At 42.2% G+C, this 20,399-nt stretch overlaps 2 protein-coding genes across 2 annotated transcripts in view; one reads left to right on the top strand and one right to left on the bottom strand.

Annotated features, from left to right (window-relative positions):
• The window catches only part of GABRA5 (gamma-aminobutyric acid type A receptor subunit alpha5), a 56,798-nt gene that overhangs the window by 440 nt on the left and 35,959 nt on the right, over nt 1-20,399 (top strand). Inside the window, exons 2-6 of the mRNA XM_032100297.1 lie at nt 328-468; nt 1,008-1,160; nt 9,256-9,377; nt 11,214-11,281; nt 11,393-11,613. Of these exons, the coding sequence (XP_031956188.1) occupies nt 1,075-1,160; nt 9,256-9,377; nt 11,214-11,281; nt 11,393-11,613 (497 nt within the window). The 5' untranslated portion in view covers nt 328-468; nt 1,008-1,074. The remainder of the gene's footprint in view (nt 1-327; nt 469-1,007; nt 1,161-9,255; nt 9,378-11,213; nt 11,282-11,392; nt 11,614-20,399) is intronic.
• GABRB3 (gamma-aminobutyric acid type A receptor subunit beta3) overlaps nt 1-20,399 on the bottom strand; it is a 200,639-nt gene that overhangs the window by 152,154 nt on the left and 28,086 nt on the right. The window lies entirely within an intron of this gene.

Below are 20,399 nucleotides of genomic sequence, written 5' to 3'. Positions count from 1 at the left end.
AGAGAGCGGCGGCCCCGCAGTGCCCGGTGCGGAGCGAGCGGGACCCGGTGCGGGGCAGCGCGGGCCGGGCGGGGGAGCCCCGGGGGGCGGCTTTTGGTTCGGGCGTTTTGCCTTGCGGCGCCGGCGGGGTGGGAAAACAAGTTGCTGAGCGATGTAGCACGGGGGCACGGGGTTCAGGTGGAAAATCCAGGCAATTCCTCTCTGGGTGTGTTTCTGGGGGCTGTTTTGGGGTTTTTGTTGGGTTCGGGGTGCTTTGTTTGTTTTTTGTTTTGTTGGCTTTTGGGGGGTTTTGTTGTGGTTTTGGTTTTTTTTGTTTGTTTTTAATAGGGCACAGAGGAAAACGTTAGTGCACAATGCTGAAATTGGTGATCTGGTCGCTGAGGCAGGTATCCAAAAAGCAGCAGTCGCTGGAGCAGCTACATTACTGTCGTTCTTCGTGCTAGCGTGAGGTTTATGTGCCTTTGAGAGGAAGGTCACTTTTTACCCTCTTCCCCCCACCCCCCCCCCCCCCCCCAACAACCCACCCTCCTTTTGCTAAGCCGTGCATCAGCAGCATGAATTCCAAGAAGCAGTAGGTGTTTCTTGGCATTTCAACTGGGATTTTGGAAAGGGAAGCCGGGTATTTAATGGGAAAAAATTGCGATGGAAGGAAAGGATGCGGAGGCTGCACACAGCCCTGGGTTTGCAGGCATGTGGAAGTTGTTGAAATAGGTAAAGGGTTGAAATTGGCATTTGGAAAATGGTGGCTATTTCTTTAGTTACTTGTACCACAGATAAATATAGGGAAAAGCTGGGCCACAAAGAATTTTTTCTGTTTTGCAGTTTGCTGTCAGCAGAAGGTAAAACATGTCCTTGAAGATACACAATTTTACATAAACAGCTGATGTTTACATAAGCCTAGATAAGTTTGTGAAAAACGCAGATAGCAAAAGATGCGGTGTTAGCTGAACTCCGCTATCCTGCTCTCTGTCCGTGCAATAATTTATCAATTTTTTGTATTGTTGCAGTGTAAGAACAGAGTGAACAGCTGCACCTTCACCAAAGCCACCACCTGCGTTCCTCTTCTCCTCTGGAATGGACAATGGGATGGTCTCTGACTTTATCATGATCAAAAACTTCTTCCTCTTCTGCGTTTCCATGAGTTTAGCCAGCCACTTCGGGTGAGTTGCCAGTTGCATTTGAATTTCTGCTGTGTGTTTTTTAAGGAAATGAGAAACCTTGGCTCCGTATGGTACAGGGCAGCTGAACAAAACAAGCTGGCTTTGCATTTCATCTTAAGGTTCTGGTGTCAGGGGGAAGGGAGTGATTTGATCTCCTGTTCATATTTGCTCTCTTCTATCAGTTCTTTCTGTCTGCAATGCTGTTGCAGAAAGGCTTGTGGGGCACAAGGAGCTCAGACCAGGCCTACAGCTGCTGAGTGCTTTGTCTGGGGTTTAGCACAGCCGGGGTCTGTGGTGCCCTCTGCCCCTGTGTCTGTGATGTGAGGGTCTTGCACCTTCTCGCTCACCTGATGGGTGCTGGTTATAGGCAGTAGTGTAAAAAAAAAACCCCAAAACTGCAACAGTGGGACTTGATGCATGTTACTAGCTGGTGCAGGCTTTCTTCCTGAGTGACCTAAGATAGTGACTGTTTAGAAGGATGTCTGAGTTTGAAACTTGTTAGAATAATTAAAAATCGTGTTTCCCCGAAGCATATAGCAAGGAATCCTGTTTCCTTTTTTTGCTTTGGATGCTTTCCGGATGGTGATATTCTGAAAACTGTCTCAAAGAGATACTCTGACTGTAGCTCTCAGAAAATGAAAAATAAAGTCAGAAACCCTCTGTTTATATGTTTTTCCTATACCCAGAGATCTTAAGAACTTTCCGAATATGAGCTATACAATGGAATCTGGAAAAAGCATTTTGCAAGTGCTTGGGAAACGTAGGTTGATTCTTCTTTGTGGAGGAGAACAATTATTTATGATTTCACCAGAAAAAAATGAATCCTCCCAACATGCTGATTCACAAGCACACCCATCAATTCCTTGCTATAAGAAGATACAAAATGGAGATGCAAATCAGTTTCGGATTTCAAGCAAACTGATTTGTTCCAGATTGGAACTAGGAGAAAGACCAAACTTTGAGTGATGACTGTCTATGCTGTAAGCAAAGAAAGCTCAGCCTGGTATCCAGAACATGTCCCGTGTAGGTAGGCGGAAGCCTGTGACCTGGAAGGTTTATATGAACAGTTGTAGGACTGCACTCTACAAAGGATGCAAGGAATTGCACATTCATTTATTCCCCTTGGAAAAATCTGGTCCTGCTTTCACCATGGTCTAAGGCTAAAGTCTCCCAGGATTTTGTGACAGAATTTAAGAAAGCAGTGGGACTGGCTTTAAACTTGTCTTTACGTTATTGTAGTTTGACAAAGTATTTCCACATTGAGAAAATTGTGGTGACTGTAACCTTAAGTCCTTCTTGGAAGTTTCTCATTCCTGCAGAAGGCAGCATATTGCAATAGTTGAGTATGACCTGCTTGGTGTGTGGGTTTTCTAAGTGTGTTTCTCCTCTAACAGATAGACAAGGATGCAAAAAAGCCCAAACCTAACAACCCAAAACTGATAAGATTTAACTCCCTTTCAACTCCAAAGCAAATACTGAATCAAAGTCCCAGGTAGAAATCAGTGTGACCTGTAACCTGTCAGATAACCAGAATAGGAGAGTTAGAGGAAACTAGGACACTTGTTTTCTGCAAGTTAGTTGAAAAGCTTCTGTGCACTAAAATGAGATCATCCCATAAATTCCCCCCACTCCACCCCCCTTGCCCCCCATTTCTGATCTAGTAATTTTAGTCCAGGCCTGCAGAGATAAGCAGCTCCAATTCACTGCACCATTCACACACTGCCTTAGGGCTGAATTTTGACCCTGCTCAAAAGACAGAGGATGCTCCAGCGCTTCTGCTTCAGAGGCAGAAGCAGTTTCAGAGTGTAATTTGCTAAGTGCTTTGGGACTGACTCTTCAGGACAGAGCGGTACAATTAACATGTAGGCTGTTGTATTAACTGCAGGAATTTAATACTGATAACACTGTTGCTACCAGGTCCTTCTTCATTAGCTTCATCCATGTTTCTACTGCGCTGTTATATTGCAGTGTGTTTTGCAATGTGCTAGATAAAAGTGATTGGTCAAAGGAGCACAAATTAAAAACCAAAATACTGTAGGACATTACAGATGAAGGCAGATATTTTTCTACAGTTCTCCATAGTCATTCCACATTTATATTAAATCATAAATACGTTTTTTGCTGAGATAGCCAAAGACACCTTGGGGGATGTTGATGCACAATGCATGGCAAAATAAACAGAAATTATGTATTTCAATCTACTAGGCTACTTGAGAAATCTCAGCAAAAGACTGTGATTAATGTTTAACATAAATGTGTAATGACTATCGAGAATTATCCACATTAGTAGGCAGTAGAGGAGGACTGTAGACATAATTGGTAGCAGCTATCTAAAGAAAAATCACTGAATTAAAATTCAAAGATATAGACGAACTGAGAAGAGGTTGTGAAGTCCCCTCCCCCCCTGTTTTTGGTTTAACAGTTTTAAGAATCTACTGCAGAAACAGTCCAGCACGAGTCAAAGCTTTTTCAAGCCTGCTTAAATTCAGCCTTGACTTGTATAATGCTCTAACAAGTTAAGGTGTTTTACTGAAGCATTTCAAGGTAGCTCACAATTGTCTCAAAAGTAAACATTAATTATAAAGCTAGAGAATGATTAAAAGTCAAATACAAGCATGAAGAGTATTTTCAGTTTTCAGGCCCACTGCTTTTGTGGGCCCTTGGGACATCCAGGTAGTGGCAGCTCTGTGAGGGTCGGTGCCTTGTGTGGCTGCTTGCACACAGATCTCCCTGAGATGAGGTAGCCCATGGGTGGCTCCAAGCTGCCCAGCTCTTACTTTGCAAGTCCCAGGCCATCCATGGGGTCACACTGGTGATGCACAGTCCTGGTGTGTTTGCATTTTGGACGTGCAATTTCAGAAATCTGTCTGAGAGCCAAAACCAACAGGGATGGACGTTGTTCATGTACCCGCAGTATAGTTGCCATCTGCTAATAATATTTATAATAGCAGAAACACGGAGAACAGAAGATCCCAATTATGTGTAGCCAACCCAGTATTGCTTGGTACACTCTGAAGAATTTAGTCCATGGTGTGTCTGTAGTTTCACATACTTCTTCTCCAGCTCACAGCCGTTATCACTAAGACCATAATCCTGCTATTTAGGCAAAACATACCTCTCCTTCAGGCTGTTATTTCAAGTTAGTCTCTGCAGCCCTAAGCAGTTACTTCTGCTGGGATACCTCATTCCAAGTACTTGTGATGCTAGGGAGTTCTTTCTCATATTTTTAAAGACTAATTTTGTAAGAATTATCGTATCCTTATGCAGTCATGCTTGTCTGTTTATTTTTTTATTCTGTCTTCCTTTCATTCTCCGTATCTCCAGATAGCTTTTTGAACCCATTAGACAATTTTAATAACTGGAAAACTAAATTGATATGTAGAACTGCTTGCAGGAGGCAGACAGTTGTCAGCCAGTCCCACTGCTGAACAGCTGAACAGCTTCAGAATCTCTGGCCCGCCAGCTGGCCAAAGAGCAGGAGTGTCTCTCAGGCCATCCAGCTCATACTTGGTGCAGGAGAAGCCCTGGCAAGCAGTGCCTCTGCAGGTCAGTGACCTGGGGAGCTGACAGTACTGGGAGGCATTTAATGACCCTGGAACGCAGTTCAGGACATTGAAAAGGGCATTAGGGTGCTGGGGAGGAGGACTGTAAGATGTCACCCTATGAAAAACAGGCTTTCACTGCACTGCTCACAAATTGCTCCTTTCCAGAAGGTAGTAAAATGCTGCTTTTGCTAAGTAAATGAATTAAATTATTTTTTAAGAATCTGAAAGTAGTATTAAAGTTTCATCATTTTAGTCAGTCCTCTGTTCTAAACCGATGTGAAAGAATTGAGTCTTCAGTGCACAAATTCACAAAATCAACATTTTTAGATCTCAAGAATCCATACGGAAGGGGTGGCAAGAAGCTAACTTAGAAAATGTAAATCTATTTCCTTTGATGTCTGGCCAGTTGGCTTTATCCAAAAGTTTGTGTTCTCCACTGTCTTTTCCACAAACTGTTCATTTGTCTGAAGTTCAGATATAATTGCAATCCTATTAAAGCAAGTTATTGGAAACACTTCTCTTAAAAGAGAGAGAGTAAAGTATATCTTTTGATAGCAAAATACTCTTCAGTTATTTTTCCAGAAATTTTTACCTTTTTTTTTTTTAAAGAAGTTTTGGGAAAACCATTAAATATCTACCATGCATTTTCCTCTTATTACAACTAACTTATGAATAGTACCTGCCATGATTTTAACTAGATGGCAAAAAAGACAATGATGTTTAAAGTGGTAAATGATGAAGTAATCAGAAGAAGTAGCTGAGCATCTTTAGAGAGTTATTATATTTTACACTAATGAGCCCCTTCTGTGGCATCTGATTTTTTCATTTACCCTGAAACTGCAATATTAAATAAATGTGATGAGAAGTATTCCTGGTTGGTTTAGTTTATGTTCAATAATGAGCTTTAAATGCAATTATCTCTGAATTTTCTTAGCATTTCCCTAAGATTCTTTTCTAGGTTTATTTTTATCCGTAACTGAAAATTTCTGCTATAAAACCATTTTTCACTGCACAGAGGCAATAATGTGCTTACCTACTAATATGTTGATAAAGCCTAATCCTTAGCAGTGTGGAAATAATTAGTTTAGGGCAGGTAGCACCTATTTCTCTCTATTCATTGAGCTATATAGTATCTAATATATGCACATAACTTTGCAAGTAGAGTTTACATGTCTTTTGTCACGACAACCTCAGCCCTTACTCCAAAACATGCATTTCACCAGCAATCTCAGTAACAGAAATGAAACTCTAACTTTCTGTTAAGAAAGAAAAAGTAACACTTTCGTAAGAGCAAACAGCAATCCATTTACAAATGCAACTTCACATAATACTGGCATTTCACTGAAATTCAGAATCAGATGCCATCTTTTTTGGGTGAAGTGATCTGCCAAATCTAAATTAGATTGCGGTTCTGCAGAAGTGACTCTGTACTAGTCCTCACCATAGTTGTTTCTCCATCTTCTTCCTCTATTAATTAGCTTTTGTTGTGGAGAAATAAAAGTATTTCAGTATATGGGGTGTGTGTACTATTCCTGTGAAAGATGTACATAGCTGAGATAGAAGGAAGCAGCATCAATTACTCTTGTTAGATTGAGAGGAACAGTTATGAGAAGTAAGTATATTTTGTCCCATCCCCACAAAAATAGTTCAGTGGAAATCCTCCCTCAGAGTTCAATTGGCTTTGAATTCAGTCATAAGCACTAAAAATAACAAGCTTTTTCAAGAGCAGAGAAACTAGTGAAGCTTTGTGTTCTGTGTCCCCAGCATTGTATCTTTGCAATAATCCCAGCTCAACATTTGATATCCCTTGTTCCCATCTCCCATTGCAACACCTACATTTTACTTCTACTGTCCTTTTCTCCCAGGATCTTTCATAATGACCCTGCAAGTCTCCTCCATATCTTTTAATTATCAGAGAGGAGCGGGGCTGGTCTTGCTGAGGCTGTTTCTGAGCTACATGCATACTGAGTGGCCCAGTCAGCAAGCCAGAGGGAATAGATGACTGCTACCCTCACATTTTTACTTAATGAGGCACTAATTTAGATTGCTCTCCCCTTGTCTAGTCACAGCTTCTCATGAAACTTGTAGGAATGAAATGAAGTTTGATCTCTCTGCTTCTTTGTCAGATGCAGTGGAAAATGAAAATGGGTTCCTACGTTGATATGGTGTAGCAGGCAGACAGCATGATGCATATCTCTTTCTTATGAAAAAAAGAAAAGATAAAATAGATGAGAAAAGTTGAAAATAGTATTCTAGGTGTACTGGATTTTCATGCTTTATACTAGGATTTTATCAAAGCATTAGTTGTGGTTGCTATATGTAAGAAAGTCTCTGTCTCCTGTTTTGCGTTTGTTAGGGTGCTGCCTGTGAATATTCACTTTTAAATGGTGAATCCCTTAAATTACAATTGACAAAAGAGTGTACAGTCTTTCTTCTGGAATGGTCCAGCCTGAAAACATGTCTAATGTTTCTGTAATCCGTTTACATCTGCTGGATTAACTGTCTTTCATTATAGTCAAACATGTCCGCAACCTTGTCTGCCTCTGTTGCTCACTAGAGGTTGTGGTCACAGCACAGAAAACAGAATTAATTTGGTCTTTTGACCATGGGGATGAAAAATAGGCAAGATTTGTGGCTATGCCTCCACCTGCAGCGAAGGGAGATCCTTGGTGGCCTTGGGCTCTGCAGTGTGGAGCTTGCTGAGGGTTGCAGCAGTGCCAACTGCACTTAGGCCATAGGAAACCTCTCCAGCCAGGCATTTTCATGGGCTTTTGTGTTTCAGGGAATCAGACCCATGCTCCCTCCACCCGGCCTTACTCCCATGTCCTGACAGGCTTTGCAGTCCTTTCCTTTTTCAGCAGAAGCATACAAACTGTAAGGGGACCGAGCACAGGACTGAGGGTCCCAGTGGGGGTCTGTGAGGGGATACATGGCTGAGAGCAGCTTGTTCCGGGCTAGGTCTGGTGTCACTAAAACTTCCAGATGCATTACAGGGGTGTCAGTGAAGTCTCATTAGTGGAAACCTTATGCAGATAAAACCAGTTTGAGGTCCCTTTGTCTTTCTTTCTACGAATGCTATTCTGTTAGGTGAGGCAAACACATATGTTACAAGCATTCTGCAAGGAAAGCTGTTCGGAGAGATACTCTGAGCTTCTCTATTTATTTACTGATTTATTTCCCTGGGGACTGGTAGTAAATAAACATGGATTCTCTTTACTTATTCTGAAATTCAGAATCAGATGCCATCTTTTTTGGGTGAAGTGATCTGCCAAATCTAAATTAGATTGCGGTTCTGCAGAAGTGACTCTGTACTAGTCCTCACCATAGTTGTTTCTATTTGGTTTTTTATCTCTGCATGACTGTCTCCCATGGAGTTCAGGTTGCTGAGTGTAAGCTATTCCTGCCTGCTGGCAGGGTGCATGAGGCAGGGTACTGTTCTAGTGGGGCGGTGTGTCCTGTCACAGCTGGAGCATTTGCTGGTGATCTCAGCAGAGGCTGAATCTTGAATAAGCACCTAGTGTGAGCTGTCTTAAGAGATGCTCATTGCTTGCTGCAGGTGAAGCATGCTTATGGATAATCTCCCATGTCTATTCTTTAGGTAAGCAAAGGCATTAAGCAGGGGATTCTCTTAAGCATCTTTAAATGAAAATCAAACAGATTTAAAAATGCAAGTCGTTAGCTGTGCTGTGAGCAGCTTCCTAGGTCTGAGCCATGGATAAAATGATGAAATAAAAAAGAGTTCAGAATAAAAACAGATCTGGCCCAAAAGATATGGAATGAGGCCCACTACACATTGCTGTTATTTGCATACTACAAGGGAGAACTAAATTATGCAAAAGAGAGAGGAGGAGTGAAGAACCGTGTTTTCTGTACAGCAGTATGTTTTTCAGATACCCCGGTGATACCCCAGTGGGATTTTTGAATGTAGTGGGAGTTTGTTATCCTCAAATAAGGTTAGAGTTCATCCTTTGTTCTGGCAATAAATTACAGAAACTTTGAAAATTAGAAGCTGTTTGGCATTTAAGGGTTGAACGGCACCTTCAGGCAGAGGTGAAGGTGCATCCCCAGGCAAACTTATGCTGCTCATGCAGCTCCCCTGCCAGGTAATAGAGTTCCCAAAGAATGGAGAGCTAACCTGGGGAAAACCAGTAACAGTTCTTGTGAGCGCTGTGAGCTGACCTTGCTCCCTGCCATGGATGGAGCCCTGCCAGCACTGGGGAGGTGGTGGGGTTGATGTAGGACGGGGTAGCACAGGGGACAGGGATCTACCTGTGCATTATAGACAGAGATCAAAGGACTCAGGTGTCCCCTGATCCTGCATCCCAGGGTTTTACCTCAGTGGCATGGGTCCTTCTTTGGGTCCTCCTCCAGGGAGAACTATTTACAAGTTTACAGTAATGATGAAATAAATGGCTGCAGCTCCCTGTGCTATTCAGGAGCAGCAGGAGAGGACAGAGGCTTGGAGGCTCCACCACAAAGTTCCCTTGAGAATGAAGCCCCTTGAAACCAGCATGACTTCTGACATATTTCCTTCTGTTTGCATAAAACAGCTTCTCACAAACGCCAACACCATCAGTAAAAGAGGACGCCAATGACAACATCACTATATTCACCAGGATCTTGGACGGTCTGCTGGACGGCTACGACAACAGACTGCGCCCAGGACTGGGAGGTAGGATGATGCTTTGGCTCGGCCACGCCCCCTCTAGATGGGACTGTCGTCTACGTAATGCCCTCTCAAGTGGGTACCTGCTCTTGGCCTTGACAAGGGACTTGTGTTTGATTAACTAAACTAAGTCCAGAAATTAGATTTGTCTCCTAGCAAATGGGGCACAAGAAAAAATTACTGAAACTCGTGTTGTTTCAGTCACTCAGGTCATCTGAGGTTGGGTTAGGAGAGCATCTGTGATACATTTTTTTCTGTAATTGGATACAGTTTGGGTTCTTTTTTCTGGTACTTCTTAAGGTGAGCAAGACATTATGCTAGCAGGTTCCTGCAAGGTTCCCGTACTGGTCAGCCTGTATAAAATTATGTTGGTAATGCGTATCTCTTTTAAAAACAGATCTCCAAACCATCCATATTTAGACAAGTACAGCAAATTTCTATTGATACGTCTTTTTGATAACCTCTACAGCAGCTATTTTAAAACTGTAACATGCGAATAGTGGTTGCCATCCTAACCTTGTTGAGCCCTCCTTCAGCTCTCTTTCCCCCAGATTTCTCTCATTTTCTACCCATGTGTAAACCATCTGTTATGTTTCTTCCTGGCCTTTTTTAATCTGGCTACCCCCACCCCTTCCTCTTGTGAGACCAACACATTGCTTTCATCCCTTTCTCTCCTTCTCCTCTCACTTTACACAGAGATGCTTGAAAATAGGGCTCGATGCTTTCGTCTTACATAACGAACTTCTGAAATTTCTGCCCTTAAATTAAATTAGACCTGGATTTGAAAAGATGCCAGAAGGACTTAGAGACTTGAGGGTAGAAATAATTTTACCTAACTTCGGACATCTCTGATGTCTGAAATCAGGCAGATCACCCAAGCCAGCAGAGGGGAGTAGGTGCTTCCAAGATACACTTCATCTCATCCTGTGGTAGGTATTGCGCAAGTGCTGGTAATGTGCACTGATGACCCAGAAAGCCGAGTGCATCCTGGGATGCATCAAAAGGGTGGCCAGCAGGTTGAGGCTGGAGATTCTTCCCATCTGCTTTTGTGAGTACTGTGTCCAGCTCTGGAACCCCAGCATAAGAAGGGCATGAACCTCTTGGAGCGAGTCCACAGGAGGCTACCAAGATAATGAGAAGGCTGGAGTACCTGTCCTGTGAAGATATGACAAGAGAGTTGGGGTTCTTCAGCCTGGAGAAGAGAAAGCTCTGGGGAGACCTTATAGAAACCTTCCATTGCCTAAAAGTGCTTCAAGGAAAGAAGGGGAGGGACCCTTTATCAGGGAGTGCAGTGATAAGATGAGGGGTAATGGTTTTAAACCGGAAGAGGGTAGATTTAGATTAGGTATTAGGAAGAAATTCTTTACGTTGAGGGTGGTGGGGCACTGGAACAGGTTTCTCAGAGAGGCTGTGGGGACCCCATCCCTGGAAGTGTTCAAGGCAAGTGTTCAAGGTTCAAGTGTTCAGGTTGAATGGGCCTTTGAGCAACCTGATCTAGTTGAAGGCATCCCTGCCCATGGCAGTGGGTTGGAACGAGATGACCTTTAAGGTGCCTTCCAACCCAAACCATTCTGTGTTTCTGATCAAAAACTGATCAAAACCTGTCAGTCAGAGGAAACACACCCTTGAAGGGCGGGTTTCTTTCTGATTGTAAGAACGGAGCCTGGACTCCCAAAGGTCAACAACTGCATTTGATCTGGGATAAAATGCCTCCTCACGCATCCCCTTAATTTCAATCGTTTGGGGATCTTTGAGTGATTCAGGAATTAATAGAAAAATGCATCGCGAGTATGTATTTGCATTTTAAAGCAATTACTGATGTGGAACCTGTGTTTATTACAGAGAGAATAACTCAGGTGAAAACAGACATCTATGTTACCAGTTTTGGTCCTGTGTCAGACACTGAAATGGTAAGTTAGCATGCGTCTGCCAACTCTGTTGTATTTACTTTGCTAAAGTCATTTTTGGAACCATGGTTTCTATTCAGATCCTGCAATACCTTGAGTGTTTCTTTGTGCCAGGAATACACCATTGATGTTTTTTTCCGACAAAGCTGGAAAGATGAAAGGCTGCGATTCAAAGGACCTATGCAACGCCTCCCTCTTAACAACTTGCTCGCCAGCAAGATTTGGACCCCAGACACTTTTTTCCACAATGGCAAGAAGTCTATTGCTCACAACATGACAACCCCAAACAAACTTCTGCGCCTGGAGGATGATGGCACTCTCCTGTATACCATGAGGTAATAGCCAGGATTGATTTCTTTTGATGCTGAGTCCCAGATAACTACAATTACTTGTGGGGAGCATCACTTTCTCCCCTCCTAGTAGAGACAGGGAACCAATCTTTCACACATATTTATGTGAATATCAAGAAAAATGGAAAACATAATTGCTGCCTACCAGTACAAATTAATTTGTAGCTTCTGAATACTGCTAGTGCTTAAATATTTCTTTTGATTAAATGGAAAGCATATTCTCAACAGATTTGATGATTCAGTTCAGCTTTTTTTATGATGATCTGTTCTCTCTTACTGTTTGTATTTGCAGCTCTAGTGCAGACTGCAGGAGAACAGTATCCAAGATCAGAAACTGAGACTTTGTTCTGGGGCAGTACATCTTGAACCCTTGGAGCTTTTGTTATATTATTTTTTTTATTATTTTGAGTAATAGTGCTAAAAGGCAAATGATCATAGGGATAAATGACATAAGCAAGCAGCACTGTGAAGCTGCTTTAGCAAGTACAATCCTGCAAACAAAGCTGGGACATTATATTACAGAGAAGCAAATTGATGTCTTGGATCTTCAGAGTTGTAGTCCTCATCTGATTTGAGTATACTGCCAAGCATCATCATTGCATAACATAGAAATATAATATTGATGATTTTAGGTGTCTGAAATTCTTTTCAGGACAAATCCCACATCAGTGTATGGCAATTTGCTCATTAAAGGTAATTAGCCTGTAATAATTAAGACTGCTGTCTATCTTCAACAGGGTTTTCTCCAAGACCATAGTCACATGGACAACTTAAGGAAGAGATAAAAGGAAAAACCTACTGAGCAACAAAGGGTTATTCTGAGTTTTCCATACACAAGCCCAGAGTGGTGCCCGAGCCCCAGCAAAGTGCTCAGGAGCCTGAAGTTGGGCACTGAGATGACTGGGTTTTCAGCAGGCAACCCGCAACCACGTGTGGGAAGCTGAGCTCTGGCCAGTGCTGCGTCCTGCTGTGGGGCCACACAGTCCTGCATGCTGGGAGGGCGAGTCCCAAGCTCGCTCAAAGGCCCAGTGGTTAAGACTTGTTGAGGCTCAGGAGGGTTATGCTTCTGTACACAGGGACCTGGAGCTTTCCAGGTTTTATTTCAGGTGTTTTAGACATGTTTTATTTTTTTGGCCCTAGTCTTAAATCCCTTCCTCTGGAAGAAAAAGGTATCCTTACGTATTTCCTTACAGCTTTAGGCCACCCCAATTGTAACTGCATTAGCACTAAAAAGACTTAGACATGATACAAGTCATGTTTAAAAGAAGAGAAAAACATCCTAACATCCTAATTTTCTCTTCTACTATGTGTGTTGCTGTTCTTACTCTTACTTTGGTGATCTTATGTGATCACCAAATTAGTGATCACGGCAATAATAAACCAAAAAATGTGAGGATGCATGGACACACTTAAAAGTCCAAATAGCTATCAGAGAAATTTCTTTTCACAAAAAAGTTAGTAATGCCAGCCTTAAAGTCAGTCTCACTGCTGCATGGACTACCTAAGTACCACTCCAGAGATTGCTGTAGTGGCAATTCCCAATTATCTGTGTAAATTGCTTGTGTAAGTGAAGCCCAGATCAGACTCACATTCAGCCTGGAACAAAACATTACGTCGTGGGGCAGATTGCACAATTTCTGTGCAAGCACTGGTTTTTGCAGTGGTAAAGAAATGAAGTGAAGTCCTGATTGATGAGGTGAGGAGCTAAGCCACAACAGCTGGCAGAGTGAGACCCGGGTGAAGTAGACCTAGGCGAGCTCATCACTGAACCTGAGTTAGTCTGTCCTGGTGCCTCTCTGGTAAAAATGACACAGTATTGTCAGGTGCCACAGGTACCCTACTGAGGAAAAGCTCAGCATATGCAGCTGGAGAAAGATATAGATTTGACATAGGCTTTCTCATCATCCCACTCAGCTCCTTTTTCCCCTGATTTTTTGGGATTGATGATTTAGTAGACTACAGAAAGAAACAAAATGCTTTTGTAACTTGAAAAAAACATGCAACATAACTATTTTTTTGTTAGAATATTGTCTGTGGAAATAAAATTTCTACTTACCACTATATATGTGATAAGAAATAGAGTGCAAAGATTTTAAATCAGCTTGCTTTCCACTATTGCAAGTAATAACTTTAAAGTGTCTATGCTATTCTGATTAAACATGAGTCAGGAGCCTGCTTTTGTAACATGCCTGGAGCTGTGCTCCTTTAGAAGCAGAGCCATGCTGTGCTGCAGGGTGGCTTGAGGATCCCATCCCAACCTGTTCAGAGGTGACTGTGACAAGCAGCCAGCCCCTTCAGCTTCCTTGAGTGTCCTAACAAAAGTAACAGCCAGCAGAGTTACCTAGGGTGGCTTTCCTTGAGAAGATAGACAGCGCTGGGCTTTTCTGGGGGAGAGCTGCTTGTCTCAGTGGTAGTGTGTTGTGAAGGTACTGAGTTTCAACTGAGGCTTGAGCCCCAGTTCCTGTAGCTCCCATCAGGCTTACTCAGTTCTCAGGATCTGGGGATGTGTAGACAACCCTCTGTTAGCTCTGCATTCTCCTCGTTTCCAAGGAGGAATTGCGAGCTTCCCAGACTGTACGTAGGAGTATTCTGTGTGGGGAGGATTGGACCCTCTGTCATTGACAGAGATGCCTGAATTGCTTTTGCAACCTTGCATCTGGCTGCCTGAATGAAGGGGAGGAAAGCAGCCGAGCCGATGCTGACCTTCCATCCTATTTCACTTCCAAATATACCAAGTATGATCAGCTGAGCAAACTTCCAGCTTTAGCACTTGTCAGGACATATGTTTCCATGACACACGTGTTTACTTAGAAAGAAAAATGTACTCCTCGCATATTGCATTTGATGATACGTTGTCTGGGTCAGAAGTTGATGTGTGTTGCTAGGGAAATCTGATAAATGAGCTTCTGTATATGTGTGGCATTAAAGCCCTTCAGCGTGAATATAGGAACACAACATGTCCTCTAGACAGATTTCACAGACAGCAGTGTTCTCTGTGGGGAATGAATTAATAATTCTGGTTGTCTTTCACTTGGGAGGACCTATTAGTTTTACTTCTCTAATGTGATTTACAAATGAAGCGCTGCTGAATGAAATGCTGCAAATTCCATTTCTGCCCCTAGAGGGGAGTATTGTCCGTAGCTGCACTTTAAAATTTTTTACTAATTTTTTTTTTCAGTAAGAGCACTGGTATTAAAAACGCTGGAAAATATACTTCATATTTCGCTAATATATATTAAAAGTATCTTTGTGAATGGAGGAAAAAATTAGATTCTTTCCTTTTAAAAACTTAAAATATATTTATTTTATCTTATCTGAGAAATAATTACTGTAAAAAGTACAAAATTCTTTTTTTCCATGAAGCTATTCCGAAAAATTGGAACAGTGATTTAAGCAACATTTTCAGGCTAAGAAGAGAACCATCATGTTTCAGTGAGCTGCATTTTTTTTTGCTCCATGCGAATTGGCTGTAAAGGCAGAAGCTTTGATAAACTTTGCAGTAGAATGCCAAAAAAATGCTGTGAAGAAGCCAAAAATTGTATGAAGTAGAGCATGCTAACTAGAGCTAAACCTTTGGACCATGAATTAATTTTTCACCGCTGGCTTTTAGGCATTTTTTAATGGTTTTGTATCGTTTTGCAGATAGCGAAAATTCTTTCTTGTGCCGTCACAAGGGCACTCCTTAGAGCCCCATTCTCACTGTTAATTTGAAAGGACACCAACCTCCTTTTTTTACCACTGGGGCTTCCACGCATCTGATATAATCTGGGATTTTAAAAAAGGCATAGTCATATATCTGAGGAGTGCACAAACAGATTTTTCCCATATTATTATGATGACTGAAGGTTGCCAGAGAACCTGGGAGAGTTTACAGTAAAATATATATTATTTGCATATGAATAATTTACCAGCTGGAGAATGCAGACATTTTTCAGCATGGTGTTAAAAAACTCCAAAATTTTTAGTACAGCCCTGAGATACTGTTATCTTTACAGCTCCAGAAAGATATTTACAATTCAGCAATGTGTGTCCACTTGATGGCAGCATAATCACGCTGCTTGCTCTGCTGTAGTGCACACACACAGGCTTACCTAGGCTGAAAATATTGATTCTTACATTAGCACTCAGTGTTAAAATTGTATGTGCAAGTGAACACATGTCCTGGGTGCGTGTTAGCACAAAGTCTGCTCTTCTATGAAGGACTTGGATTAGCAACTGAAATATTTTATGCTGTAGAGCTATTGATCATAAAACCGGTTGACTAGAAGAAGGTGCTGCTTTCAAGACTTCTAATGGGAAAGCCAGGTTTTGTTTGGTTGGTTTTTTGTTTGGTTTTTAAGGGAAAATTATTCTATGAGAAATGTGTGGGTTCTCAAGCTCTGGCTTTGCCAGATGTAGGTTTGCTAGTGTGCCCCTGAGCAACAAGTGACCAGCAAGTCTATGATTTAAAATGAATCCTTAGTTTTCCATCAGCCAGATGCCTAGATGGGAGAATTTCTGTTCAATTTGAATGCTTTATTTCTTATTTCACAGGAAAGATTTTGTTTATACATCCATTTATATTTACAGAAAGGGATCTGTCAATGCTTTTTAGGCATTGTATAAATCTTACAAAACTAATTAGAAGCTATGAAGACATACAAATACGCATTTCCTTTCCCTGTGTTAGATTTGCTGCATTTTCTTTTGTATTCAAGCTTCAAACTGCCTGAAGCTGGAAGAAAAAAAAAATTAATTTCTTTACATTGGGCGGAGTCTTGCAGAGTGATGAAAAACTGCCATGGTGGCAAGGACTCTCAGCTGCTTTTCATCAATTCAGATGTTGACAGAGCAAGAAAACATCGGGATATATGAAGTGAAGGGCCCTTCCCAGAGGATAGCAGCAGGATTCTTGTTTAAACACGAAGTTTCTTGGTTACCATCACTCTGTTTTTGTTGCACATTGCCCCATTTCTCAAAAGCTGTCCTTCAAGGAACCAAGATTTGTTGTTTTGAAAAATCCAGGGCAGGAATTACCCACGGGGACAGAAAGGCATCAGAGGAGACTGTGGTGTAATACATTCAAAACAGGCAATTATGACCTGTCCAAATATAGTCCCTATGTAGAGTGTGTGACAATGGCCTATTCTGCTGGTAATAAAAGTGGGCAGAGCCCCGCAGAGATCTCCATCACAGAGATGGGAACTCTCACAGCAAGGGCAAAATTGATTAAAAGGCGAAACCCAAACCAGAACCAGCCTGTCCTTGGATGAGGGGGATGCTTGCTTGGACTTTGAGGAGCCACAAAAGGTCCAACTTTAGTTCCAGGTCTGTTCTGAGCTCAGAGGCAGACCCAACTTCCTTTTGGGGTTAGCTGGCACATTTTCTGACAGATTCCTTTGTGTTTCCCTTTGTGTTCATGCTCTAGAGGCATGAATCAGCAGGGTTGGTATGCCTGGATGTGGTGACTGAACAGAACCTAGAGGGAGGCAGTGCTCTGATAGGTGTCCCCCAAGCACCCAGGGAAAGCACAGCTGCTTTGGTGACTCTGTCCTTGCCCAATCTGCTTCTGAATCTGGGGGCTTTGAAAGTACCTGGTAGATGCTGAAGAATTGTTATGGTTCTGCTGTCTTTTTTTATTATCAGGGGAGGATAACATTACAGTGGACTCCCTGGTCATTTCACTTAGACAGAAATTAAAATCGTCATCTGCCTAATCAGAAATACCATCCTCTGAAGTACATTATATTTGTGCTGAAACATCTAACTGCCACTGAGTAGTCTAAAATACACTGTGGTGTAATGCACCAGGCAGGGTGGGTGAGATTCACCTAATTCTGTTCATCTGTAGTGTTGGTGACTGCAGCCAAGCCTCTTGGCTCAGATTTGCTCCCAATGTGGGAGAGAGAATTTCTTAGAGTTAGAAGTCTACATTATTTCAGATGTCTAGTTTAATAGTGAAGTGAAAAATTATTTCTCTCCACTCACATTTTAGGGGGTCTTTGTTGGTTTTTTTTCACAGTAGCAGACAAAGGAGTACAGCATAACTGATATCTTTGTTTTATCACAGGAGTCCCATCTTACTTAGTTATTTCCTTTGGTGTTTCCCACCTCCAGACTCATGTAGCCTGGAAATGGGTAGTGTGCCAGCAACCTAAAGCTATGGGATGTTCTGGCCCGCAGCTGGTCCTGTAACTATTTTGTGGAGGATTTGCACAGTTTTCTCTCTGTGTAACAGAAAGCCCCAGGTTGTGCAAGCATAGCACATCTGAACACACATAAATTGGGTGCAGTTCTCTGCTTTTGTCGAGGTGGGTGTAAGAGGGACTATAATGCACCTTGGGAGGAGCTCAAGAAACAAATGTCACTAGGAGATTGAACCTTTCTTCCTCTGAGGTTGAACTGTAACAAACAGGTGATTATGCTGTAGCAGATGCTAGCACTGGTGGTGGTATAAGTAGCAAACAGATGGTAAATTGAGGCCTGTTCTATGGCTATTTATGGTGTTAAACAGCTCAGGAATCATAGGGCTCTTTTCCTGGAGCAGTAAACACCCAAAGTCTGACCCTTTACCTGGCCCTTCATGGCTGTATTGATCAGGAGCATGTAGCATTTCAGAAGCAAGGCAAAACCGCCCAGATAATAATATCCTGCTTGGATGGCTAAACAACCTTCTTCAGGTACAGATAAGGTACATACGCATAGGGATGTGCACGTTTCCCCGTGAAGGACCCTCTCATCCCAATCACTTGCTGCTTCCCTCTTTTGCAGAAGTGTGGGGAGCATTAATGTTACACAAAAGGCGGGAGATTATGATGAGAAGTGATCTTGGGGGTGGATCTGAGATGGCTAAGAGGAGGCTGGAGTTAAATGCAAGTGGTTGAAAGGAAACTGTGGTCTTTTTGAGCTCTGGGTCTGAACTGTGGAAAGTAACCAAAGATTTCAGGTCTGTATTTCGGGTTGCCAGATCATAAAACTTCCTACCTACCCTGCCATGTCTGTGCATCCCAGTCTAGATGTGAGAGAGCCCAAATGGGCTGGTACTGCCCATCTGGTGTCTGCTTCTCCTCTTCATCCTCCCTTACTTTCTAAATCCAGCTAATTTTTCTCAGTAGAAAACACTTCATGTAGTTTGTGCCTGTCCAGACAAATATAAAGGGTGTGTGAACTGGGAGAAAGCAAGAGGATGTCTGTGCAGTGAGGTAGCCTTCATCCACAGAGGAACACATCCCATACTGATAGGCAGAAATGGAAAAACAAAAGTCCTTTTTGTTTTTCAGAATCAGAAAATCTGCGCTGATCAAATTGCCTGGCAGGTGATATCAAAATTGGAGGATGACTGCACTGTGTCCATCACAGTCCTTAGCCTTCATCATTTAGGGTGCTTCCTGTGCTCCCTTCTTTCTCTTGTACTTGGGTTTTCTTCCACTGAAAGCAAAGATCGGATGTGCAGTTGACTAGCACCAGGTATTGCTGTTGCTGGCTGGTTCTGCCAGTAACTGGGACTGACCTCTCTTGAGAGCCAAAAAGAAGCTCATAGTTCAGTCTTACACAGCACTTCAAGAATGACTGTACTTACTGCAGTTAGCTCCTCGTTGAACATGCTATCAAAAAGCTACGTGGATAAGGAGAGTATAGTCAAAATGTCTAGCACGTGCAGACTCAGGGAATGTGTGGCATGGCAAAATGAAGTGTGGGCTGGTTGAGATGTTTTTTCTCATTTTACCTGCATCAACAACTGCATCAGCTTCTCAGCATTGCTGGAGCTAGTTAGATTTTCAGGTTTTAATTCTAGAATTCACTAAAAAAGGAAGCTTCTGCAGAGGAGGAGTTTGGAAGCCTTCCTTATGGGGTGCCAAAAGAGAATTCATCATGGATAAGGGACCATAAAGAAGAGAAACCTTGGAGAGTTTTTTTAAGTGAAACTGTCCAGTAGATGGGTGTGATACTGTGCTAGAGCATTCAGATCTGCATAGCCATTTTAATCTAAAGTTTCTTTAGGAAAGTAAACCTTATAGGAAGAGAACCTAAAGAATGAATTGTCTGTCAAAAAGGTTGGGGTTTTTACTGCACCAGTTAGTCTGATAAAAAAACAGAGCTTTTTCCAGCAAGTTCTATCTTGCTTATAGACTTCATTAGATAACTTTCATGGCAAGGTTGCATAAGCATAAACTTCACTGCTTCATCCATTGGTTTTATGCACTTAAAATAAGTACTGTAGAATGAAAGGTATTACCTCTACTATAAACGTCTGCTTTGCGATTCTTTCTGTAACCTCCCAAATCCGTATCATATAATTTGTGTGTCCCATTGGTTATATCACTGCCTTTTTCTGGTTTTCCTGTGTCTGGAGGCGGAACACCTCCCCTGCCCCTGTCTAAGAGTATGCATTGGGTATGTCAAGGTACTCCACATGCAGGGAGGTCATTCCAGTAGTGGCACAGCTTTCGAGATCAATTCTGTCCACCTCAGATCATCTCACAAAAACTTAGTTCAGCACAGTTAATCTAGGCGAATAAAGTCTTGTTTCACACTTCAGCAGAAGCTATGCTGAGGATTTTAGTTGCTTAAAATGAGAGTTTTGCTGTCAAGTACGCCATGCATCTAAATTATGTATTCACAGCTCCGAGAAGCATCAACAACTGGAGCTCTTAGTCTTCCATAGGCCCTTCCCTGTAGCATTTTAAAGGACATTTCAGTGTCCAATAAAGATAGCACATCTCAGCATCACAGGAAAGTCGGGACATGGTAGTGTTCTTGGCAGAGTGGTTATGAAGGAAAAATGGGCTAAG

The sequence above is a fragment of the Corvus moneduloides genome, chromosome 2 (assembly GCF_009650955.1).
Source record: "Corvus moneduloides isolate bCorMon1 chromosome 2, bCorMon1.pri, whole genome shotgun sequence".
Taxonomy (NCBI): Eukaryota; Metazoa; Chordata; class Aves; order Passeriformes; family Corvidae; genus Corvus; species Corvus moneduloides.
The sequence above is the reverse complement of the archived record's forward strand: the minus strand, read 5'-3'. Positions and strand labels throughout refer to the sequence as shown.